This window comes from Salvelinus alpinus, chromosome 7, assembly GCF_045679555.1.
Source record: "Salvelinus alpinus chromosome 7, SLU_Salpinus.1, whole genome shotgun sequence".
Lineage (NCBI taxonomy): Eukaryota > Metazoa > Chordata > Actinopteri > Salmoniformes > Salmonidae > Salvelinus > Salvelinus alpinus.
In genome coordinates this window covers 27,291,317-27,318,270 of record NC_092092.1, presented here as the reverse complement: position 1 = coordinate 27,318,270, position 26,954 = coordinate 27,291,317, and the positions used below count along the sequence as shown (strand labels likewise).

The following is a 26,954-nucleotide window of genomic DNA, read 5'->3' as shown; positions in this document are numbered from 1 at the left end:
AATGTGATGAAAGAAGTAAAAGCTGAAATAAATCATTCTTTCTACTATTATTCTGACATTTCACATTCTTAAAATAAAGTGGAGATCCTAACTGACCTAAAACTGGGAATTTTTACTGAGATTAAATGTCAGGAATTGTGAAAAACGGAGTTAAATGTATTTGGCTAAGGTGTATGTAAACTTCCGACTTCAACTGTATATTCCGGACTCTGACATTGCTTGTTCTGATATTTTGTCATTTCTTTCTTTTTACTTTTGTATTGTTTTCGAGGTATTATTACTGCGCTGTTGGAGCTAGAAACACAAGCATTTCGCTGCATCTGCGATAAGATCTGCAAATCTGTCTATGCAACCAATAAACTTTGATTTGATTTTGATTCGATAACAACAGCAATGAACCACAACATAATTAAGCTGAAAAGATCCCTCATGGAAGAACCACATGAATTTCACGTGACCACATGTCAAGTGTTCCAAAAACACGTTTTCACATGTGAAATCATGTTTTTTTCTGTAGGGATGTTTACATGAGACTAATGCCGATGGCCAAATGGGGGAGTTAATTGATTTTAAAGTATTGTTTGTTTATTTATATGGGTCCCCATTAGCTTTTGCAGAAGCAGCTAAACCAGGGGTGGTTCACCCTGATTTTAAAATAAGCCTATTGTCATTTAAATGCTTCCGAATGCGATAACAGAACCGCCCCGGGAGTGTGAGCCATAGGGAGTGACTGAGCGACCAACCCCTGTTGCCAATACCGAGTTGATCCATCTGAAAGCACAGCACCGAAAGAGCTTGACTAAAGCAGTGACGTCACGGATACTACCTTTTCTGTCTCCCGCCCCTCCCTCCCTCCCACACACACACACACACCGTGAAGTTTGACAGTCTCAGTTCAGGCAGCGCAGCGGTTGATGCGGGTTTGTTTGGCCACCGGTGCACAGTTGCGCTTCTGCTCTCAATTGTAAACTACTCCTGGAACAACTAAACAGCCCACCCTTGGATTTGAAAGGAATTATATAGACTTCGAGTGATTGGCTTTGGTTTAGTTTTTTTGTTCCATCTTGTAGAGACTGAGAAATGACTGCCAACATGTCTCTGGATCATGACGATGTGAATAAACTGACCGAAAGTACATACAAGGTAAGCAGGCTTTTTTCCCCTCGTCATCATAGCTCCCCATTTCTCCACCATGACCTTGACTACATAATAACAGGGTTTCCATTTGGCCATTGTCCATCGTCGCCTTTGGCAATAGCAGTAGGCTCCAATTAGCTTCAGATTAGGACACACAGTTATTATAGGAGATACATATACCCATTCCATAATATGGGCATACAATTGCACAGTGCGTATCATGAGCGCACGTGTAAACTGCCGGTGATTTGTTGAACGCAAAACGCAGTGAAGTAGCCTACAAAGTACCTTTGTCTCTCAACTGAAAAAAAAAAACAATATATTTGTAATTTGTCAACTTCAAATTTGACCAATCATCTGTTTCGTATTGTTAGTTCATCAATTATAAGGCAATATGGTGCACATAAGGCAATAATATCTCATGCCCCAACAGCCCCACCTGTCCAGTACTCCGCAGGTGAAGTCGAAAGTGTCAGTTTAATGAATTATACATGCAGTTTAGGACCTGCCACGGTTTCAGCTGAAGAGAAGAGTGAAGAGAAACCTGTTTCTCTCTGTTTCCCCCCCCCTCCCCCTTTCTCTCTCGCTCTCTCTCTGGCTGGGTGCAAGCAGGCCTAACATACCTGGCAGTTCATTGTTCTATTGAGGGTGTGCCTGGGGAATTTAAACAGGGACTCCAGTCCTGAACAGCATTTTATTGTGGGCCATTTGAATAGGAGGGGGATTGGGTTTGGTTCACCCTAGCCTGCTGCTGCAAATACTTTGTGTCGGACTTTGTGTCGCACATAGCTGTAAAGTGTAAAGGATCATGTTAATGATTAAAATGTTTTATTTCAGCTTGGTGTTATTTATAGAATTAACACATAAACATTGAAACCTTTATTTATGATGACATTAAGACAATCATGTATGTGGTTTATGTATTCGCTTATTATTGGTTTCTGTGTATATAATCCACAAGAGAATTGGCCATTGTTAATAAAAAAGTAAGTTTTCCCACTAGACATTGGTATAAAAATAGTGTTGTTTAAACAAACAATTTCAATAATAGTCACACTCAGTCCCTGGCCAAGAATAAACAGGTCTTTGATTGTTCTGTAGTTTGTTTTTCTCGTCTGTGTCCTCCCTGCTGTAGTTCATTCTCTCCCCTCTCTCTCTCTTTGACCCCCCGTCCCCCTCTCTCGCTTGCAGAATGTGATGGAGCAGTTCAACCCAGGGCTGAGGAACCTGGTCAATCTGGGGAAGAACTATGAGAAATCTGTAGCCGGTAAGAACATGTTAATGTTTTCTACCCAGTACAGCCAGAGGAGGATGGGTCTGAGTCTGGTTCCTCTCAAGGTTTCTTCCTTCTAGGGAGTTTTTCCTTGCCATTTGCCACTGTGCTGCTGCTTGCTCTTTGGGGATCTAAGCCGGATTACTGTCAAGCATCTTATGACAAATGTTGTTATAAACAAGGGTTATACAGTATGAACAAAATGTGATTTATCATCCCAATATTTGGACATAAGTGAATTAGATGTCTCACATGATACACTAACAAGCTAACTTTTACACTGTGGTTTCAGACACAGGCATGGCTAGCACAAGGGTCTGAATAGGGTATCATGTAGGTGTTGGTGAGATCCATTCATATTATTATTTTGTTTGTCTCCTCACAGCGATGACTCTTGCTGGGAAGGCGTACTTTGACGCTGTGTCAAAGATAGGAGAGACTGCTTCCGTGTCCCCGGTCTCCAGAGAATTAGGTAAGTTCTCACACACACAGACACACAGACACAGACACAGACACACACACACACACACACACACACACACACACACACACACACACACACACACACACACACACACACACACACACACACACACACACACACACACACAGAGAGAGAGATACACACACTCACACACTCACACACTGTAATGAAACTGTCATTAGTACTATATACAGGTTGTTATTCCTTCTCTCTGTGGTGACTCACCACCCATTATTGAGGTGACCTATTCTCCCAGGTCTATGTTTTTATGATCCATTAAGTAGCTTCCTATCAGTGGTGTAAAGTAATTAAGCAAAAATAGTTTAAAGTACTACTTCATTTGTTTTTTGGGGGCATCTGTACTTTACTTTACAATTTATATGTTTGACAACTTTTACTTTTACTCCACTACATTCCGAAAGAAGATAATGTACTTTTTACTCCATACATTTTCCCGGACATCCAAAAGAACTTGTTACATTTCGAATACTTAGCAAGACAGGAAAATGGTCCAATTCACACACTTATCAAGAAAACACCCCTGGTCATCCCTACTTCATCTGATCTGGCTGACTCACTAAAAACACATGCTTTGTTTCTAAATTAAGTCTGAGTGTTGGAGTGTGCCCCTGGCAATCCGTAAATAAAAAAACAAGAAAATCGTCCAGTCTGGTTTGCTTAATATAAGGAATAGCTGAGCAGTTTCTTCCTTTCCGGTAACTGAGTTAGGAAGGACGCCTGTATCTTTGTAGTGACTGGGTGTTTTGATACACCATCCAAAGTGTAATTAATAACTTCAATAATAACAATAACTTCAAAGGGATATTCAATGTCTGCTTTTTTTTTACTCATCTACCAATAGGTGTCCTTCTTTGTGAGGCATAGGAAAACCTACCTGGTCTTTGGGGTTTAATCTGTGTTTGAAATTCTGAGGGACTGTACAGATAATTGTATGTGTGGGGTACAGAGATTAGGTAGTCATTCAAAAATAATGTTAAACACTATTATTGCACACGGAGTCCATGCAACTTATTATGTGACTTGTTAAGCACATTTTTACTCCTGAACTTATGGGAACTAGGCTTCCCATAACAAAGGGGTTGAATACTTATTGACTCAAGACATTTCAGCTTTTCATTTTTAATGAAAACAGAATTACACCTCTGAAAAACAGAATTACACCTCTGACAGAAATTCTGTAGTTGACCCTTGGATCCGGGTCGGAACTGATTTGATTGTCACAGGTCTCGGGTATGTGTAATTAGAACTGATTTGCCAGTAAGGACCCGAATGTGACTGCTGCAGTAGAAAGAGAGAGAAAATGGTCTAATTTATACTGCTGCGGCTTTTCATGAGATAGGCGCGTGTAGCTTGTTGTTTTTGTCGGGTAATCACAAGTCATCAAAACTGCACTAGCCTCTGGCTCTGTGTGTGTCATTGCAAGCAAGCTAAAAGATCAATAGAAGATGGAATTAAAATGACGGAATTAAAAGTTAATTGACAAGGATATGTTTCAACGACCCAGATTGGATGATAAATAACCTAGCTTTGGCAGCTAGAAGTTATACTAACTAGTGCGAGTTGGCTTGGTTGCTGCTGTCTCGCTCTTCCTCCTCCTCGAGCCACTCATGTCTATATGGAGACCCGACCATGTCTATATGGGGCCTGATCTGATTAGCCTCGGGTCCATTCGGACCGCGTCTCCATATTAAAACATACATTTATTCGGTAGGGTCTGGGGAGGAAAGCCCTGGGTCCATTTTGGAACACGTGTAACTTTTTGGACCCAAGAAGACCTCTCGTGTGAATACTTTCATATAGAACATTCTTAGCCTGGTAGCAGATCAGTTTGTGCTTCTGGCCAACTTAATCTAACATTCCAAAATGGAACACCAGCGTTCGAAACGTTTTGAATTCTATGTCAGGAGCTGTTCCTACTCTATTTGTATGGTTCCTACTCTGCTGCTCCGACTGGCCACAGCGAGACTGGCCACATTCAGTGAGACGGTGTGAATTCTCTCACGTGTTACACAGAGTAGGGCAGCAAACACACAGAACAAACAGACTGACAGAGGAAGACTGTATTCCCACCATCATATCCCTCTTTCTATCTATCTATCCCTCCATCTGCTGCCCTTCTCTCCTCGTCTCCTCTCAGGGGTCCAGAGTAAACACACTGAGCAAAAACTGGTTGAATCAACGTGGTTTCATGTCATTTCAACCAAAAAAATGTAATGTAATGGTTTGGGGAAAAAATTTCACCCAACTTTGAACCTAAATCCAACTCAACCAAATGTAAATCAAAACGAAACGTTGAACTGACGTCTGTGCCCAGTGGGAAGCTTGTATTGTTGTCAAGATAGAGGTTGAGGGGCCAGAGCTAGAGATGAGGATGTTGATGGATTTTTGTAACATTTTGAGTGTGACCCCTTGTTAGATACAGTATATATATATATTTTGGGAACATTTTCATGCTTGAACATTTTCATGCTTCAAGTTATACTAGTAAACCAAGCCAGATGTCACAGTGTGACTGCAAAAGTTACCTCTGGCTCTGAATTTACTTCACAATGACTCATATTGATAAAATCCATTAACATATTGCTATGAGTAACCCTTCCTCTTATAAATGCTTTGTATGGGTTTTAGGTGATGAAATGTAATTTCAATCAGTCGCTAAATAGAGTAGTGTAATAGAGCAGCATCTGCATCCGTCAGTGAGTTTGGCACATCGTATATACAGTACCAGTCAAGAGTTTGAACACACCAAAAACCCTTGAATGATTAGGTGTGTCCAAACTGTTGACTGGTACTGTACGTAGAATGGCTATTAAAAAATTCTAATACATAATGCTTAATTCCAGTTTGTGGCAAAACAAGCAAATATGGTGTTGCGAATCATTGTACAATCAAAACCGCTGTGAAATATCATTTCCATAACCAAATATATTGTATTTTCAGCTGTTTGAACACAGTTTCTAAACCCAGAGAAGCAACATCGCAAGACTTCCGGAAATGCTTGCGAAACAGACCAAACAGACCATGCCGGGTTTGGGGTTCGAGAAGTCAGTGAAAGAAATGAAAAATTCTTCCTTAGTTGTTAATTTTGTCGAAATCTAAAGGCACAACCTAGATTTGAGCCAATGTCTTACATAGTTAGTTGAACATGTTATTACTCCAACCTCGTGAGAGACAAAATGACATCGCCTACAAGTGTGATCAGAGATTTCTATTGGAGAAGCAGTTTTAGCCTATCTTCATACTGTACTGTCTTTGGTTTGAAGCTGCTGTACGAAATCAAAAGTAAAAGATGCAAAAACAAAACTTAAGAACAGGAAGCATAAGTAGCGCACATAAAACAGATCTATCACTTCTTAGACTTGCTTTCAATGAGAATGACAGATCTAGTATAAAACACATTTCTATGTGAATTTGGTCTGGTCGCCCAAAAGTGACATATTGCAGCTTTAAATACCCTGTAGTAATAGTACAGTAGTAGATGATCCACATCACTTCTAACTAACTACCCACAGAAGCCCATGTAATATCATGTTGTCTCAGCTTTCATCTCAGGTTTCAAACATATTTTCACCCTCTCAGGTTTCAAACAAATCCCTGAGTCTGTATTTTGTCATACAGATTAGTATGTACATCCTTTTTGGATGAAAAAAAAGCAATCTTTGGATCCATAGCCTTTTTACAATGATAGGTGTAGGATCCTGTGTTTTTCTCGACCACGTGACCTGACCAGGATGAACTCTGGCCCTACTTATAGGCTGCAACTAGGGTTTTCCCTTGTTTGGCCATGTAGTCAATAAATAATTCAGGCCCTAATAATGATAGATAACCAATAAGGGACAATATCTACACAATATGTAAGCTCCATTCTGCTTTATGACAGGCCTGTGTGACCTCCTGGTTGGTGCTGTGACATTGTGAAAGGTAAGTGGTGTTGTTAACAGAGAGAACAATCAGTTAATCGCTTAATGACTTAGCATTTTTTGAAAATGACAGCATCGACTGATAACCTCTGAGAGACATTCCTGAGTGCTTTCACTTCAAATAAAACTGCTGGGCTTTCAGATGTTTTAGATGTGTGAAATCTAAATGAAATAACTTTAAACAGACTATCTGACATCTTTTTATGTAGTCTATCACCAACTTTCCTCAACTCAATAGGAGGTATTCATAGAATTCTAAGTACAGTCCATGACTCCATTCCAGCTCAAGTTAATGGAGTGGTTCTATTTACTCCATTGTGGCTCAAGGGAAAAGAGCAGTAGAATGACCTGGCTCTGCAAACAACAGGGGCAGAAAGAATCCGTGAGGGAGCCCAGACTGCCAGTCTCCTTCCTGGCATTCAGTGTCATGGAAAGACCTGATTGTGGTGAGAAACATATCTCTCATCACAAGGTACATACTTTACATATACTGTAATACTACTTTATGGCTAGTTTTTTAACATCTCTGCTATCATAAAATATCTCCAACTGGTTTATAGTATGTGTAGGTGTAACAGTATAACTTTAGACCGTCCCCTCGCCCCGACACGGGCGCGAACCAGGGACCCTCTGCACACATCAACAACAGTCACCCACGAAGCATCGTTACCCATCGCTCCACAAAAGCCACGGCCCTTGCAGAGCAAGGGGAACCACTACATCAACAACAGTCACCCATGAAGCATCGTTACCCATCGCTCCACAAAAGCCGCGGCCCTTGCAGAGCAAGGGGAACCACTACTTCAAGGTCTCAAAGCGAGTGACGTAACCGATTGGAACGCTATTAGCGCGCACCACCGCTAACTAGCTAGCCATTTCACATCCGTTACACTCACCCCCCTTTCGACCTCCTCCTTTTTCCGCAGCAACCAGTGATCCGGGTCAACAGCATCAATGTAACAGTTTAACTTTACGTCCGTCCCCTCGCCCATACCCGGGCGCGAACCAGGGACCCTCTGCACACATCAACAACTGACACCCACGAAGCATCGTTACCCATCGCTCCACAAAGGCCGCGGCCCTTGCAGAGCAAGGGGAACCACTACTTCAAGGTCTCAAAGCGAGTGACGTAACCGATTGAAACGCTCTTAGCGCGCACCACCGCTAACTAGCTAGCCATTTCACATCCGTTACATAGGGACATTCATTTTTTGGGGTGAGGGAAATAATGAACTAGCATGGTCACAACAATCTCATATCAGTCCTCCATCAGTCATGTGCTTGTAGAATGTCAAATAATGTGTTTACTTTTCAAAGTGCAGTGTTTCCCCTATATGCGTTTAGCTGCGTCACACACACACATGTACAGTGCATTCAGAAAGTACCTTTTCCACATTTTGTTACGTTACAGACTTATTCTAAAATTGAATAAATTGTTATTTTTCCTCATCAAGCTGCATTTGGGGAGTTTCTCCCATTCTTCTCTGTACTGTACATCCTCTCAAGCTCTGTCAGGTTGGATGGGGAGTGTCACTGCACAGCTATTTTCAGGTCTCTCCAGAGATGTTCAATCAGGTTCAAGTCCCGGTTCTGGCTGGGCCACTCAAGGACATTCAGAGACTTGTCCCGAAGCCACTCCTGCATTGTCTTGGCTGTGAGCTTAGGGTTGTTGTCCTGTTGGAATGTGAACGTTTGCCCCAGTATGAGGTCCTGAGTGCTCTGGAGCAGGTTTTCATGTAGGATCTCTCTGTACTTTGCTCTGTTCATCTTTCCCTCGATCCTGACTAGTCTGCCAGTCTCTGCCGCTGAAAAACATCCCCACAGCATGATGCTGCCACCACCGTGCTTCACCGTAGGGATGGTGCCAAGTTTCCTCCAGACGTGACACTTGGCATTCTGGCCAAAGTGTTCAATCTTGGTTTCATCAGACCAGAGAATCTTGTCTCTCATGGCCTGAGAGTCCTTTAGGTGCTTTTTGGCAAACTCCAAGCGAGCTGTGATGTGCCTTTTACTAAGGAGTGGCTTCCATCTGGCCACTCTACCACAAAGGCCTAATTGGTGGAGTGCTGTAGAGATGGTTGTCCTTCTGGAAGGTTCTCCCATCTACACAGAGGGATGGGAGTTTGGTGGTTCCAAACTTCTTCCATTTAAGAATCATGGAGCCCACTGTGTTCTTGGGGACCTTCAATGCTACAGAAATGTTTTGGTACCCTTCCCCATATCTGTGCCATGACACAATCCTGTCTTGGAGCTCTACGGACAATTCCTTCGACCTCATGGCTTGGTTTTTGCTCTGACATGCACTGTCAACTGTTTGACCTTATATAGACAGGTGTATGCCTTCCAAATCATGTCCAATCAATTGAATTTACCACAGGTGGACTCCAATCAAGTTGTAGAAACATCTCAAGGTGGTCAACGGAAACAGGATGCACCTGAGCTCAATTTCGAGTCTTATAGCAAAGGGTCTGAATACTTATGTAAATAAGGTATTTCATATATTTTATTTATTTATATTTATATTTACAAACATTTCTAAAACCCTGTTTTAGCTTTGTCATAAGGGGGTATTTTGTGTAGATTCATGAGATGTTTTTTTTTTAATACATTTTAGAATAAGGCTGTAACGTAAGAAAATGTCGAAAAGGTCAAGGGGTCTGAATACTTTCCAAATGCACTGTATATATACAGTACCAGTCAAAAGTTTGTACACAGCTACACATTCCAGGGTTTTTCTTTATTTTAACTTTTTTCTACATTGTAGAGTAATAGTGACGAAATCAAAACTATCAAATAACACTAATGGAATCATGTATAACAAAAAAAACTGTTAAACAAATTTGCACACGCTTGGCATTCTCTCAACCAGCTTCATGAGGTAGTCACCTGGAATACATTTCAATTAACAGGTGTACCTTGTTAAAAGTTAATTTGTGGAATTTCTTTCCTTCTTAATGCATTTGAGCCTATCAGTTTTGTTGGGACAAGGTAGGGGTGGTATACAGACGATAGCCCTATTTGGTAAAGACCAAGTCCATATTATGGCAAGAACAGCTCAAAAAAGCAAAGAGAAATGACAGTCCATCATCACTTTAAGACATGAAGGTCAGTCAATACGGAAAATGTCAAGAACTTAGAAAGTTTCTTTAAGTGCAGTTGCAAAAACCATCAAGCGCTATGATGAAACATAGAGTAACAGACACACCTCAACATCAACTGTTCAGAGGAGACTCCATGTTCTAATTGCTGCAAAGAAACCACTACTAAAGGACACCAATAAGAAGGCTTGGGCCAAGAAACACGAGCAATGGACATTCGACCGGTGGAAATACATTTTTGGGTCTGATGACTCCAAATTTGAGATTTTTGGTTCCAACTGAGACACGGAGTAGGTGAACAGATGATCTCCGAATGTGTGGTTCTCAACATGAAGCATGGAGGAGGAGGTGTGAGGTTGCTTTGCTGGTGACACTGTCAGTGATTTATTTAGAATTCAAGGCACACTTTACCAGCATGGCTACCACAGCATTCTGCAACAATACGCCATCCCATCTGGTTTGCGCTTAGTGGGACTATCAGTTGTTGTTCAACAGGACAATGACCCAACACACCTCCAGGCTGTGTAAGGGCTATTTGACCAAGAAGGAGAGTGATGGAGTGATCCATCAGATGATCTGGTCTCCACAATCACCCGGCCTCAACCCAATTGAGATCGTTTGTGATGAGTTGGACCGCAGAGTGAAGGAAAAGCAGCCAACAAGTGCTCAGCATATTTGGGAACTCCTTCAAGACTGTTGGAAAAGCATTCCTCATGTAGCTGGTTGATAGAATGCCAAGAGTGTGCAAAGCTGTCATCAACAATGGCTACTTTGAAGAATCTAAAATATAACATTCAAAAGTCACTCGCACATCTGAGCTATCACTTTGCAGGTGCATGGTACTGTAACAGTTGAATAAAATTAGAAAACTTTTTCTTCTTCTCAAGAATCTAAAATCTAAAATGTATTTTGATTTGTTTAACACTTTATTGGTTAATACATTATTCTATATGTGTTATTTCATAGTTTTGACGTCTTCACTATTAATCAAAAAATTACAAAATACTAAAAATAAAGAAAAACCCTCGAGTAGGTGTGTCCAAACTTTTGACTGGTACTGTATATATATACAGTATATATATATTTTTTCCTCTATATACTGGTTTTGGAATGAGATGTTCGATGAGCAGGTGTCCACATACTTATGGTCATGTAGTATATACGAATAAGTATGTAAAAAACATATATTGGAGCAATATATTTGAAATAAATATCATCTTTGAGAACTAGGAATCACCAAAATAAAAAAAATAGACGGTCAGGGAGAATCAAAATGTAAAAAAATGTCATGGCATTTGGCCCCCATTGATTTTGTTATAATGTTTGAGTCTGTAGAATTGCAGGAAATTAGCTTTGAAACTGCAATTTTCCTCTCAGTCTCATGACAAAATTGATTGCATTTGCTATCAAACTAAAATGTTTCACTCAGCCCCATTACAAAATATGTAGAATTTTAGGAAACTAGCTTTAAAACAGCTAGATTTAGTCTCTGCGGCCAAGATGAGAGCCATTGGCCACGCCCACTACCTAAAGCGGTGCTTACCAAATAATGTCATAAATCGATGGAATGAATGCATCAATAATCTGATATCAGTAAAGTTTTCTTTCATTCTGTTTCTCTTGCGGAGCGAGGACGTCTAGGGGCCTGGAGAAAACGCAAGATTCCTCCTGTGCAAAATGTCCAAATGACATCAGTTTGACTGGTTTTAAGGAAACTAAAAGCTGGGAAAATTATCAAACATGTTTCTGATAAGATTTCAGTTAGTCTAGGATTAATTTATGTTGTTGAAATACTGTCAGCTTTTATGTAACTGTCAATCGCTGAAAAAGATTGCGGGCCCTAACTGTGCATTCGCATTCTCTCAAGCGATGCTGAAATAAATAAATCATACTGTTCCTGAGAAAACATTTTACTGCATGAAATACTTAATTGTGCAGGAGTTAATATTGTATTTATCCACATGTTAGAGGTAGGGCTTACAGTCCATGTCCAGATTACAGTTATTATTCTATGTAGCCCATCTGAACTTTAAAGGTGCGCAAACAACTTCCACCGTCCTTGGAATCCATGCTTTCACCAATCTATCTAAAGCATTTAAATCTATGAGAGGGACTGCACACTTCATGAAGACAAGTGAGCAAGTGAACACTTCATAGGGAGAACGGTAGGCAGCCAGGGCCAGCCACTGGCTGGCTGCTCATTCACCCATGATGCCTTAGGCTCTCCACTCTGTCACGCTTCTTTCGCTCACCAAGCAATCCCATGACCACCCTGACCCCACACATCCTCCCTTGCCCCACACACCCTTGCTCTATCCAGCATCTGTTAAATCCAAACTTTTCATAATATGGGTGTTTTTCCCCCTCCATTACCCCAATCTTCAAAGAACAATCTGGTTTTTATTTGTACATTTTATGCATGGGCACAGTGAAGCCAAATGTTGATTTTCTGACATTTTCCTGATGGTGTGTTTGTGGCCTTTCCATTTGAAGTGAGTTTACTACTGTTGTTGAACTGCTTGGTGCCATTGCATCTATAGTACAACACACAGAAACCTGATGTAGGAGATATTATGATGTGATACATCCTCCTGGGAAATTACTCTCCCACCTATCTTGTGACACATCACTTAACAAGTGCCAAATTATGGAATTTGGTGTTTCCTAATCTCCTCCTATGTCCTTGCAACAAAAAAAAATATACTTCTAAATCCAGTTTCTAAAGAAACAGTCTCTAAACTCATGTCCTCCATGGATGGGTTGCCTGGAGGATTCTGGTCAGCTTTTAGCCTTCCATTAGTTCAGTCAAGGTTCAGCAGCATCGGTACCATAGGGAGTGTGTGTGTGTGTGTGTGTGTGTGTGTGTGTGTGGTGGGTGGTGGGTGGGTGGGTGGGTGGGTGGGTGCATGTTAGCGCTAACGTCCTGAGCTGAGTGCCACTGATGTCTGATTCATATCCAAGTAATATCAGAGAACGAAGACTTCCAACCATGGCAACATCAAAACACTGACTCTCCCTTCCTGCCATTGGAATGTGTGGCTTTAAGATTGCAATATCATTGGCTGTGACTCAAATAGGTGTTGTTCATATGGCGTCAGACTCATGCTGTGACATGTTCTATAATGAACCCTGTAAGATTTATCATTATTGTTTTATGAGAGTGAGGACTATCTCAAAGTGCAGAGTTACGATCTCAAAGTTCAAATGTCACTGCTTTGGTCACTGTGCATGAGGTAACCACACCTAGCTCAGTCAGCCATAGATACAACGGTTTTAGTTAACTCCAATACTAATTAATAGTATAGTAGTATACAGTGACCTTCAGAAAGTATTCTCACACCTTGACCACGTTTTGTTGTGTTACAGCCTACATTTAAAGTTGATTACATTGAGATTTTTTGTCACTGACCTACACATATATACTCCATAATAAGTGGAATTATGTTTTTGAAAATGTCCCTTTGAGCATGGTGAAGTTATTCATTACAATTTGGATGAGTGAAAAGAAGCCTTTACAGAATAAAAATATTCCAAAACATGCCTCCTGTGCCTCAAAACAAGGCAGTAAAGTAATACAAAAAAAATGTGGCAAAGCAATTAACTTTTTTGTGCTGAATACAAAGTGTTATGTTTGGGACAAATCCAATACAACACATGACTGAGTACCACTCTCCATATTTTCAAGCATAGTGGTGGCTGCATCATGTTATGGGTATGCTTGTAATTGTTAAGGATTCGGGAGTTTTTCAAATTTACCTTTCAGCAGGACAATAACCTAAAACACAAGGCCATAGCTACACTGGAGTTGCTTACCAAGAAGACAGTGAATATTCCTGAGTGGCCGAGTTACAGTTTCGACTAATGGGCTAATGTTGCACAATCCAGGTGTGGAAAACTCTTAGAGACTTACCCAGAAAGGCTCACAGCTGTAATCGATGCCAAAGGTGCTTCTACAAAATATTGACTCAGCGGTGGGAATACTTACGTAAATTAGATATTTCTGTATTTCATTTTCAATAAGTTTGCAAACAATTCTAAAACATGTTTTCACTTCATCATTATGGGGAATTGTGTGTAGATGTGTGGGGAAAAAAAGATTTAATCAATTCTGAATTCAGGTTGTAGCACAACAAAATGTGGAATAAGTCATGGGCTATGAATACTTTCTGAAGGCACTGTAGTAATAAAACTGGTACATATGAATAACCTGAACAGATCACCTGTTGAAATGTATTGTAATTCGTCATCGAATAAGATTAAGAATTTGCTCACAATGTTTCCTTATTACACTTATGAGAAAATGGCAGGTATTCTTTTGGCAGAGGCCTACATCGTTCATAAACCACATCACCTGATAAGAATGTGAAAGGTGACAGGCTTAGTTTTATGTGCTGTCAACACCACCATTAAACAAAAAAGGCTATAACACAGAGTTGTCAGGATGTAAGGTTGGGCAGGATCCATATTTCCATACCTTCATTCCATGACGGTGCCATCTCAGGATATACTGTATTACCAGCCTCAAAAAATTTGAACGTAAAAAAAGGCCCAAAAATATCAGTTAACAAATGCAAAATGCTAACAAGTGTTAAGCAATTCCCATAGCGGATGCTAGGTAAATGCTAACGGGCGCATGCTAACCTTAACTACTAAGACAATCCTGCTTAAAGTTATGCAAGTAGCTATCTCAAAACACAGTTTGCCTCACACACAAAACAAATATTAGACAGCAGAGATCTTAACAAAGGAAGGGATTGTCTCTGCTGCTGTTACCAAGAAGCTTTATCTTGCACGCTAACGTCAGCTACTTTGCTAACATCAGCAAGTTAGCAAAACCCTGCTGCAGTGAATTTATTTGGCACATCTTCGATAGTTAACTTAATAGTTAGAAGATATATAGCAGGCAGACATTGGTAGTGTAGTAAATTTCATACAAGCGTAACTTGATCACCTCACTTAAGTTGCGCTGCAGCAGGAGTGACTCACCTCATGAAACTCCCGTTTTGCTCGTTGTGCTTCTTTGTAAACAAACACATGTGACTGGCTCAAATAGACTGTCTTGAGAAACGTATCTATTACCTAGTGCACAAGTTGACTGCATTATTTAAAAAATACAAATATTCCAATTTATAAAAAACAGAATTGACGGTGTTGGAAAAATTCCCAGGATATGGTATATACAGTACACCGCCCAACCCTAGGATGCTTCTATAATAATGATCAAGTCGTTATAAAGTCACTGTAAAAACCAGACAGTATCACAATGAGACCTCTACCAGTGGTGCCACCATTAACTATCTAAAGACAGACTGACTGTGATAAGTCTGGGATAAAAGTCTCATTATCATTAGTGGGTGGTTTCAGAAATGATCCACCACAAACAGACACAAACAGTCAAGCTGTGAAGCCTTTTATTATTGTGGGTGTAATTCCGCTGAACATAAGGCTAGTTTTATGAATTCTTATATTGTAGATGTAGCAATGTTTAGAGATGTACACATGGACCTATGTATACAGTATTACGAACAATACTATGTATCCTTTCCTGGGTAGGTCAATCTGGAGACAGCAGGAACAGATGCCTTGTAATGTTTTAGAAAGAAAGAGATAGAGAGAGAGAGAGAGAGATGTCTTTCCCCCCTAGTTTTTAAACATTGTAGCACACAGATCACTGAGACTAAGACCAGAGCCATGTGGAGGATTACAGGGTCAAATGTCATTATCTAGTCATATACCTGGTTAACACAGCATACGATGGAGATGAGTACAGGGATGGAGGGGGGGAGAGGGAGGGAAAGAGAGAGGGGGAGAGATAGAGAGGGTCGAGAGAGAGGGGGGAGAGGAATAAGAGAGGGGAGAAGGATAGCGAGGGAGAGAGGGAGAGATGAGTAGGGGATCGACAGTCAGAACAAGTCACAACCTCAAGAGGACAATTCATATGGGATGCTTAACCTTTCTAAAGGGTATAGTCCACAATGCTCTTCACCCAGATGTATTATGTGTGATAGCAGGATAGCCTGATTTAGCCACTTCATTAATTTCAAACTGAGGGTTTTTCAACATTTAGTCCCTCTTAGTCCAATAGAGGATGTGTGTACTTTTGACCACAGATTTTATGTAATGATCGGCTGCTCTCCACCCATCAACATGTGAACATAAGTTAATTTCAGTTTGGTGAAGTCATCTAGTTTTTTTTTCTCAGCATTATTGACAGTATCACCGTTTCTCATGTTCTGCTATACATACCGGACAGAATATGTGGTTCGTTAGTTGGTTCTCAGAGAGGTCAGAGAGGAAATGAGCAGGTGTGTGTCGATACGAATACCAGCCCTCTCACTCTGTAACCTGTTTGAAAACAAGCCCTCTCAATACACACCAGCCCTCTCACTCTGCAGCAGGCTGTTGTTGGTGCCGTATAAACAGCCTGCCAAGAGCCCCCCTCCCTCCCATTGCTCTCTCCCTTCTGCCGTACAATGGCAGCATTTACCAGTACGTTCTGTTGACCTTCAGAGGGCAATGTTGTTGTAGCTGCAGGCAGCCCGAGAGGTACAGCTCTGTCTCAGCAGGTCTGGAATCACACCAGGTGTGTGTGTGTGTGTGTGTGTGTGTGTGTGTGTGTGTGTGTGTGTGTGTGTGTGTGTGTGTGTGTGTGTGTGTGTGTGTGTGTGTGTGTGTGTGTGTGTGTGTGTCTGTGTGTGTGTCTGTGTGTCTGTGTGTCTGTGTGTCTGTGTGTGTGTCTGTGTGTCTGTGTGTGTGTGTGTCTGTGTGTCTGTGTGTCTGTGTGTGTGTGTGTGTGTGTGTGTGTGTGCGTGCGTGCGTGCGTGCGTGCGTGCGTGCGTGCGTGCGTGCGTGCGTGGTTGTGGTTGTGGTTGTGGTTGTGTGTGCGTGTGTGTGTGTTTGTGTTTGTGCGTGCTTACCTAATGTATGTATGCTCAGTTTGTTTTGGGTTGATTCTGTTTATATGGTCCCATAGGCGCAGTTGTGATTATAACTGAAGTAATACTGAGGTGATAGGAGTGAGTGGATGGTTTACTTGTTGCAGGTGTTTGCAGAGAACATTTGAAAACATGACAAAGTAAGACTATACAATATAACATTTTGTAAAAAGCAGACCTTCTAGTGGTAGCTAGGTGGTTCTAGTGGCAGGTGGTTATAGAATGCAATTATAACTAATTAAAAAAAATATGGCTAGGCTACATAACCTCTAGATGTCACCCCGTTGTGTCTGTGTCTGTACTGTAAATTGTCCCGCTGTTATTGTCTGCTTCTGTTTACTGTAGTGACTGCTATTGTGCCATGTTCCTCTATGGCGTTCAATGTGGGTTCTCTCAATGGGGATTTTTCTGTCTCTGTGTCAGGCAATGGCAACTACTGAGTTACCACTGTTCAGACATTACTGTGTCAAAAATACATTTGTCATCCATGCAGTATGTAAAAACTCCTCATGACTTTATGAAACATAAAATACACATGACGTTTTGGTAAGCTTTGTTCTTCACCGCTAAAGTCAACATTGCTTGTGTAAGCATAGGGAAAGAACAGATGCAACAACTTTCATGTGAAAACCCATTGTTCTCCTCGTGAAGTCTCAGCCAGTACCATGCCGACCAGGCTATCAGGGACATTGTTGCCGCCAAGCAACTTGAGGAAAAAGTGTTATAGATGTCCTCAACATATTCAAACGCAATAGTTTCCTTTAGCCTGGTTGTCTTAAAGTTTCTGCATTGATTCACCACTGACATATCCTGGCCTTGCCAAATAAGATAACTGTCATGCTCTGACCTTAGATATCTATGTTTACTTTATATTTTGGTTAGGTCAGGGTGTGACGAGGGTGGGTATGCTAGTTTTTGTATTGTCTAGGGGTTTTGTAGTTCTAGGGGTTTTGTAGGTCTAGGTATTTGTATGTCTATGGTGGCCTGATATGGTTCCCAATCAGAGGCAGCTGTTTATCGTTGTCTCTGATTGGGGATCATATTTAGGTAGCAATTTTCCCTTTTGTGTTCATGGGTTCTTATTCTATGTTTAGTTGCCTGTCTGCACTATTCAAAACGTTTCGTTCGTTTTGTTGTTTGGTTAGTTTGTGCAGTGTTCTTTCTTTAAATAAAAGAAGAATGTACGTATACCACGCTGCACCTTGGTCCGATCTTTATGACGAACGGGACAATAACACAATGTTGACTAAAGAAGAAATAGACTAGCAGTATCACAGAAATAGTGTTTAAATGTGTTTCTCTATGACTGGAACCCAGGCTAGATGTCCCTTACCTGTATACCGCAGATACAGTTGAAGTCGGAAGTTTACATACACTTAGGTTGGAGTCATTAAAACTATTTTTTTCAACCACTCCACATATTTCTTGTTAACAAACTATAGTTTTGGCAAGTCGGTTAGGACATCTACTTTGTGCATGACACAAGTCATTTTTCCAACAATTGTTTACAGACAGATTATTTCACTCATAATTCACTATCACAATTCCAGTGGGTCAGAAGTTTACATACACTAAGTTGACTGTGCCTTTAAACAGCTTGGAAAATTCCAGAAAATTATGTCATGGCTTTAGAAGCTTCTGATTGGCTAATTGACATAATTTGAGTCAATTGGAGGTGTACCTGTGGATGTATTTCAAGGCCTATATTCAAACTCAGTACCTATTTGCTTGACATCATGGGAAAATCAAAAGAAATCAGCCAAGACCGCACCAAAAAAATTGTAGACCTCCACAAGTCTGGTTCATCCTTGGGAGCAATTTCCAAACGCCTGAAGGTACCACGATCATCTGTACAAACAATAGTACGTAAGTACAAACACCGTGGGACCACACAGCCATCATACCGCTCAGGAAGGAGACGTGTTCTGTCTCCTAGAGATGAGCGTACTTTGGTGAGAAGTGCAAATAAATCCCAGAACAACAGCAAAAGACCGTGTGAAGATGCTGGAGGAAACAGGTACAAAAGTATCTACATCCACAGTAAAACGAGTCCTATATCGACATAACCTGAAAGGCCGTTCACCAAGGAAGAAGCCACTGCTCCAAAGCTGCCACAAAAAAGCCAGACTACGGTTTGCAACTGCACATGGATAAATGTCCTCTGGTCTGATGAAACAAAAATAGAACTGTTTGGCCATAATGACCATCGTTATGTTTGGAGGAAAAAGGGGGAGGCTTGCAAGCCAAAAAACACCATCCCAACCGTGAAGCACGGTTGTGGAAGCATCATGTTGTCGGGGTGCTTTTTTGCAGGAGGGACTGGTGCACTTCACAAAATAGATGGCATCATGAGGGAGGAAAATTATGTGAATATATTGAAGCAACATCTCAAGACATCAGTCAGGAAGTTAAAGGTTGGTCATGAATGGGTCTTCCAAATGGACAATGACCCCAAGCATACTTCCAAAGTTGTGGCAAAATGGCTTAAGGACAACAAAGTCAAGGTATTGGAGTGGCCATCACAAAGCTCTGACCTCAATCCTATAGAAAATTTGTGAGCAGAACTGAAAAAGCGTGTGCGAGAAAGGAGGCCTACAAACCTGACTCAGTTACACCAGCTCTGTCAGGAGGAATGGGCCAAAATTCACACAACTTATTGTGGGAAGCTTGTGGAAGGCTACCCGAAACGGTTGACCTAGGTTCAACAATTGAAAGGCAAATGCTACCAAGTAGTAACTGAGTGTATGTAAACTTCTGACCCACTGGGAATGTGATGAAAGAAATAAAAGCTGAAATAAATCATTCTCTCTACTATTATTCTGACATTTCACATTCTTAAAATAAAGTGGTGATCTTAACTGACCTAAGACAGGGAATTTTTACTAGGATTAAATGTCAGGAATTGTGAAAAACTGAGTTTAAATGCATTTGGCTAAGGTGTATGTAAACTTCCGACTTCACTGTATATGATGTACAGGTAACTGACAAAATAAAGTAAATACAAAGTATATTTTAAGGATGTTCTTCCACACAGGTGTGTTTCCTGAGTTAATTATGCAATTAAAACATTACATCATGCTTAAGGTTATTTATACAAATGCCCAGTTGCCCATTATTTTGGCTACCATGGCTAGAAGAAGAGATCTCATTGATTTTGAAAGAGGTGTCTGAAAGGAGCATAGGGGGTTTAAAGGATGTGTGTGTTTCTCAGTCAGGCACATATACAGATAGAGCTCTACCTGTGCAGAGTACATGCCCCTTTGCCCTTCCTGTCTCCGAAGTGCCCTTTTAGATGGTGGTATAATTTCACTAAAACTTCTTTTTTTCTATACATGTTTTGTCATTGTTGTTCGGAACCCACTGCCCGCAAGTCATCTTGATGTCGTCAAGTTCGCCACCCCCCTCCCTGTCCGTTGGTTGCGCCTGTTGGTCTGCCCTGTACGGAGCTCGCACACTCCGGGTTGTGTTATTATCTCAGTCTGCCCTTTATAGAGATCGCAGGCCCCGTATCCAAACATGCATGGGTTGAGGGATGTGGTCACCATTTGAGTGTGTGTAGCTAGCTACCTAGTTTAAATATCAACATTACTGCCACAGCAGCATAATATTTGATTCACACTTTATAACACTTGATTTAACCTACATCATCATCAATATTTGGTCTGGTTGGCTGATACATGCAGCAGAGAGAAGCAGAAAGACATAGAGAGGAGCGGCAGTATCAACAACCCTCTGACCCAACTCCATCGGTTTCTTCTAGAGTTGCACGTGTGTCAGGGCAGCAGCAACACAGGTAGACTACATTCTAGCTTACCACCATTATAAATATCCACACAAGCCTCTAGCTTGAGTTAGTAGATTATGAGTATTATATTATGAAGTTATTATTTGATACAAGCATTGAAGATAAATCACAATCAGTAAAATAAATTGAGCTAGCTAACTTGCAGATCTACATCAATCATCAACGTCAATGATCAGCTGATAGCCCACCATCTGTTCCCGATGTCGATCATCTGTTTAGGAGGCACTGTAACTAGCTTGCTTACAATTTGTGATGTTGAGTGAATGTGTTGTTGCAGAAATAAATAGGCCTATGCTCAACTTTTTTTTTTTGCTACAGGCATTTGGTATATTATGAATTTTGAGATGTGAATTATGGAAGTCATTTTGTTTTTCAAGTGGGGGACCTGACCCTTGAACCTGCCCCCTGAATGGCAGTGAAAAAGTACCCAATTGTCATAGAAAATGACTCAAGTAAAAGTGAAAGTCACCCTGTAAAATACTACTTGAGTAAGTCTAAAAGTATTTGCTTTTAAATATACTGTAATGAAACAGGCAGGGAGCAGGTCTCGAACCCTCGACCTTCTAGCCCGAGGTCCGGCGTGCTATCGACTGTGCCGCAAAAGTATGCTCGAACGGCAGAGTCGATTTCCGCGCTTATAAACCCAGGGTCGTTACAATACTTAAGAATCAAAAGTAAATGTAATTGCTAAAATATACTTACCTATCAAAAGTAAAAGTAAAGTTTGAATAATAAAATAAATATATGGAGTACAAAGTACATTAAAAGTGAAAGTTGTCGAAAATATAAATAGTAAAGTAAAGCACAGATACCCCCAAAAAACTACTTAAGTAGCACTTTAAACTATTTTTACTTAAGTACTTTACACCACTGCTGAATGGTCTGTGCACGGCCCTGGTCTCAGTCACCAGATCTCAACCCAATTGAACACTTATTGGAGTTTCTGGAGCGGCACCTGAGACAGCGTTTTACAACAAAACATCAAATTGTGGAATTTCTTGTGGAAGAATGGTGCTGCATCTCTCCAATAAATCAAATCAAATCAAAATCAAATGTATTTATATAGCCCTTCTTACATCAGCTGATATCTCAAAGTGCTGTACAGAAACCCAGCCGAAAACCCCAAACAACAAGCAATGCAGGTGTAGAAGCACGGTGGCTAGGAAGAACTCCCTAGAAAGGCCAAAACCTAGGAAGAAACCTAGAGAGGAACCAGGCTATGAGGGGTGGCCAGTCCTCTTCTGGCTGTGCCGGGTGGAGATTATAAAAGAACATGGCCAAGATGCTCAAATGTTCATAAATGACCAGCATGGTCAAGTAATAATAATCACAGTAGTTGTCGAGGGTGCAACAAGTCAGCACCTCAGGAGTAAATGTCAGTTGGCTTTTCATAGCCGATCATTGAGAGTATCTCTCCCGCTCCTGCTGTCTCTAGAGAGTTGAAAACAGCAGGTCTGGGACAGGTAGCACGTCCGGTGAACAGGTCAGGGTTCCATAGCCGCAGGCAGAACAGTTGAAACTGGAGCAGCAGCACGGCCAGGTGGACTGGGGACAGCAAGGAGTCATCATGCCAGGTAGCCCTGAGGCAAGGTCCTAGGGCTCAGGTCCTCCGAGAGTTAGAAAGAAAGAAAGAAGGAAAGAGAGAATTAGAGAGAGCATACTTAAATTCACACAGGACACCGGATAAGACAGGAGAAATACTGCAGATATAACAGACTGACCCTAGCCCCCCGACACATAAACTACCGCAGCATAAATACTGGCGGCTGAGACAGGAGGGGTCAGGAGACACTGTGGCCCCATCCGATGATACCCCCGGACAGGGCCAAACAGGCAGGATATAACCCCACCCGCTTTGCCAAAGCACAGCCCCCACACCACTAGAGGGATATCTTCAACCACCAACTTACCATCCTGAGACAAGGCCGAGTATAGCCCACAAAGATCTCCGCCACGGCACAACCCAAGGGGGAGCGCCAACCCAGACAGGAAGACCACGTCAGTGACTCAACCCACTCAAGTGACGAACCCCTCCTAGGGACGGCATGGAAGAGCACCAGTAAGCCAGTGACTCAGCCCCTGTAATAGGGTTAGAGGCAGAGAATCCCAGTGGAGGGAGGGGAACCGGCCAGGCAGAGACAGCACGGGCGGTTCGTTGCGATAGAGTTTCAGACACTTGTAGCATCTATGCCAAGGCACATTGAGCTGTTCTGGCTCGTGGTGGCCCAACACGCTATTAAGACACTTTATGTTGGTGTTTCCTTTATTTTGTCAGCTACCTGTATAATATGATATATGATCTTTTCTCTACAGGTGTGGTTCTGATGGAGATCTCTGAGGTGCACAGGAAGGTTCACCTGGAGCTGGAGGAGAACGTAAGTTTTCCTGCTGACCTACTGTCACTTCTTCTCTTGGTAGTTTTTTGTTATGTAATTACCATTTTACCATCTAATTGCTAATTAAGTGGAAGACTGAAGTCAAGGGTTACCATTCTCTTTGACCTGCGTTGGATGTTCATGTCGACACACATATCCATAGTCCTCTACGCCAACTCTCTCTTTCTCACAGTGACTTAGTCATTAACAGACCTCCTTTATCCTCTAAACACACCAAGAACACAACAAAGCCTGGAGAGAAATCCCACCTGGACACAAGACAACTGTTAGTTTTTTTGTCATTTAGACCATTCCTTTCAGCTTGTGCTCTCTGTTCTGTCTGTTGGGTTTCTTGTTGAGGCCTGGGGGTGAGAGGCTTGGCATACGTGTAGGAAATCAAGTGACTCTGGTTGGTGTCACTGGTGTTGTAACTGTGACAAGAGCAAGACACAACTAGCTCTTAGACAGTATCATCTCTAATCACTCACTACGTCTAAGTTACAATACTATACAATACAGATAGTCTAGACTGAAGCAGGTGCATTCTCATGTTTCTTCAGCTGTCATCGTACTTCTTCTGTGTTTTTTATTCTATTTTCATTGTTATATACAGTGCATTTGGAAAGTATTCAGACCCATTGACATTTTCCACATTTTGTTAAGTTACAGCCTTATTCTAAAATTGACTAAATTGTTTTTTTTCTCATCAATCTACACACAATACCCCATAATGACGAAGCAAAAACAGGTTTTTAGAAATGTTTGCGAATTTACAAAAATAAAACAATCTGGGAAATATCACAGTATTCAGACCCTTTACTCAGTACTTTGTTGAAGCATCTTTGGCAGCAATTACAGCCTTGAGTCTTCTTGGGTATGAAACTACAAGTTTGGCACACCTTTATTTGGGGAGTTTCTTCCGTTTTTCTCTGCAGATCCTCTCAAGTCGGTCAGGTTGGATGGAGAGCGTCGCTGCTCATCTATTTTCAGGTTTTGCCGGAGATGTTCAATCAGGTTCAAGTCCTGGCTCTGGCTGGGCCACTCAAGGACATTCAGAGACTTGTCCCGAAGCCACTCTTGTGTTGTTTTGGCTGTATGCTGAGGGTCGTTGTCCTGTTGGAAGGAGAACCTTTGCCCCAGTCTGAGGTCCTGAGCGCTCTGGAGCAGGTTTTCATTAGGATCTCTCTGTACTTTGCTCCACTCATCTTTCCCTCGATCCTGACAAGTCTCCCAGTCCCTGCCACTGAAAAATATCCCCACAGTATGATGCTGCAACCACCATGCTTCACCATAGGAATGGTACCAGATTTCCTCCAGACGTGACTCTTCAGGCCAAATAGTTCCATCTTGGTTTCATCAGACCAGAGAATCTTGTTTCTTATGGACGAGGGGCCTTTAGGTTCCTTACGGCAAACTCCAAGCGGGCTGTCATGTGCCTTTTATTGATGAGTGGTTTCCATCTGGCCACTCTATCATAAAGGCCTGATTGGTGGAGTGCTGCAGAGATGGTTGTCCTTCTGGAAGGTTCTCCCATCAACATAGAGGGATGGGAGTTTGGTGGTTCCAAACTTCTTCCATTTAAGAATCATGGAGCCCACTGTGTTCTTGGGGACCTTCAATGCTACAGAAATGTTTTGGTACCCTTCCCCAGTTCTGTGCCTCGACACAATCCTGTCTTGGAGCTCTATGGACAATTCCTTCGACCACATGGCTTGGTTTTTGATCTGACATGCACTGTCAACTGTGGGATCTTATATAGACAGGTGTGTGGTTTTCCAAATCATGTCCAATCAATTGAATTTACCACAGGTGGACTCCAATCAAGTTGTAGAAACATCTCAAGGATGATCAATGGAAACAGGATGCACCTGAGCTCAATTTTGAGTGTCATAACAAAGGGTCTGAATACTAATTTAAATAATGTATTTCTGTTTTTTTATTTGTAATACATTTGCTAACATTAATAAAAACCTGTTTTCGCTTTTCCATTATGGGGTATTATATGTAGATTGATGAGGGAAAAAATTAGCACTGCATTGTTGGGAAAGAGTTCTCAAGAAAAAATGTCACTGTACTGTTTTATACCTATTGTATCCTATGTATGAAAAATTATCACTGCATTGTTGGGAAAGAGTTCGCAAGGAAAAATTTCACTGTACTGCTTTATACCTATTGTATCCTATGCACAAGGCGGATAAACTTTGAAACTTTGATTATTGTCGAATTTAAGATGATTTGATCTATGAATATTTATAGTATTGGTCGTAATAAGAAGAGATATGATCAAATAAAATGTATTCTCACTACAGTATACATGTATTACACATTTTATTGCAATTCAGAACTGTAGTAAAGCTTTTGTCCTAGCCTTACAAGGCTCCTACTTGTCTTTCACTGGGCTCCAAGTAAAGCGACATGCCAACGAAGCATGGTTAGTTATTTCTGAGATATCTGAGAGAACGAAGGAAGGAGAAAGTAGTCAATGTTTAACTATTTGGAGAGGTAGATAAGACATACCTGTTGTTAGAATTCCCCTCAGTTAGAAAGCAATTATCACAGCTACATTCCTCTGGCTCAGCCACACAACTCTTATTCTGATGTCACCATCTTGCCATGGTTATGGTATTGTTAAATGTTTATATATCGACTTGAACTGGATTCTTTCTGTTCAGTTCAAGCGGTTCCACAAAGAAATCATTGCTGAGCTGGAGAGGAAAACAGAGATGGATGTCAAATATATGACTGTAAGTACATTGACCACTATAGGACTTTGGCAAGGGACAATCTAATCACAAGGAGTGTGTGTGTGTGTGCATGTTTGTGTACGGGTCTGCATGTCTACGTATGCAGGTATGTAAGTGCACACTTAATTATGGTCTCCTCTCTCCTCAATATCCCCTATCCTTGCATTCAGTAAAAGTCTTCTCCATCTCTACATCAAACTTATCTTAACCTCTGTATCTCTCATCCAGGCCACATTCAAGCGGTACCAGACGGAGCACAAGCTGAAGCAGGACTCTCTGGAGCGCTCTCAGACGGACCTGAAGAAGCTGCGGAGGAAGAGCCAGGGGAAACAAGTCACCAAGTACGAGATCAAGGAGAACGAGGTGAGACTAGAACCAGATCTTGATTAATCAAGGAGAACAAGGTGAGACTAGAACCAGATCTTGATTAATCAAGGAGAACTAGGTGAGACTAGAACCAGATCTTGATTAATCAAGGAGAACGAGGTGAGTCTAGAACCAGATCTTAACTAATCAAGGAGAACGACGTGAGACTAGAACCAGATCTTGATTAATCAAGGAGAACGAGTTGAGACTAGAACCAGATGTGGTCCCGTGTGGCTCAGTTGGTAGAGCATGGCGCTTGCAACGCCAGGGTTGTGGGTTCATTCCCCACGGGGGGACCAGGATGAATATGTATGAACTTTCCAATTTGTAAGTCGCTCTGGATAAGAGCGTCAGCTAAATGACTTAAATGTAAATGTAAAAAATCTTAACTAATCAAGGAGAACGAGGTGAGACTAGAACCAGATCTTAACTAATCAAGGAGAACGAGGTGAGACTAGAACCAGATCTTGATTAATCAAGGAGAACGAGTTGAGACTAGAACCAGATCTTAACTAATCAAGGAGAACGAGGTGAGACTAGAACCAGATCTTAACTAATCAAGGAGAACGAGGTGAGACTAGAACCAGATCTTAACTAATCAAGGAGAATGAGGTGAGACTAGAACCAGATCTTAACTAATCGAGGAGAACGAGATGAGACTAGAACCAGATCTTAATTAATCAAGGAGAACGAGGTGAGACTAGAACCAGATCTTAATTAATCAAGGAGAACAAGGTGAGACTAGAATCAGATCTTAACTAATCAAGGAGAACGAGGTGAGACTAGAACCAGATCT

General features: G+C 41.4%; 1 protein-coding gene across 3 annotated transcripts in view; it reads left to right on the top strand.

Annotated features, from left to right (window-relative positions):
• The first annotated feature begins 886 nt into the window (after window positions 1–886).
• LOC139580725 (BAR/IMD domain-containing adapter protein 2-like 1) overlaps window positions 887–26,954 on the top strand; it is a 42,644-nt gene continuing 16,576 nt past the window's right edge. For all 3 annotated transcript variants that reach the window (XM_071409672.1, XM_071409673.1, XM_071409671.1), the window contains exons 1-6: window positions 887–1,143; window positions 2,329–2,404; window positions 2,796–2,882; window positions 22,987–23,048; window positions 25,721–25,792; window positions 26,021–26,155. In XM_071409672.1, coding sequence (XP_071265773.1) covers window positions 1,081–1,143; window positions 2,329–2,404; window positions 2,796–2,882; window positions 22,987–23,048; window positions 25,721–25,792; window positions 26,021–26,155 — 495 coding nt within the window. In that variant the 5' untranslated portion in view covers window positions 887–1,080. The remainder of the gene's footprint in view (window positions 1,144–2,328; window positions 2,405–2,795; window positions 2,883–22,986; window positions 23,049–25,720; window positions 25,793–26,020; window positions 26,156–26,954) is intronic.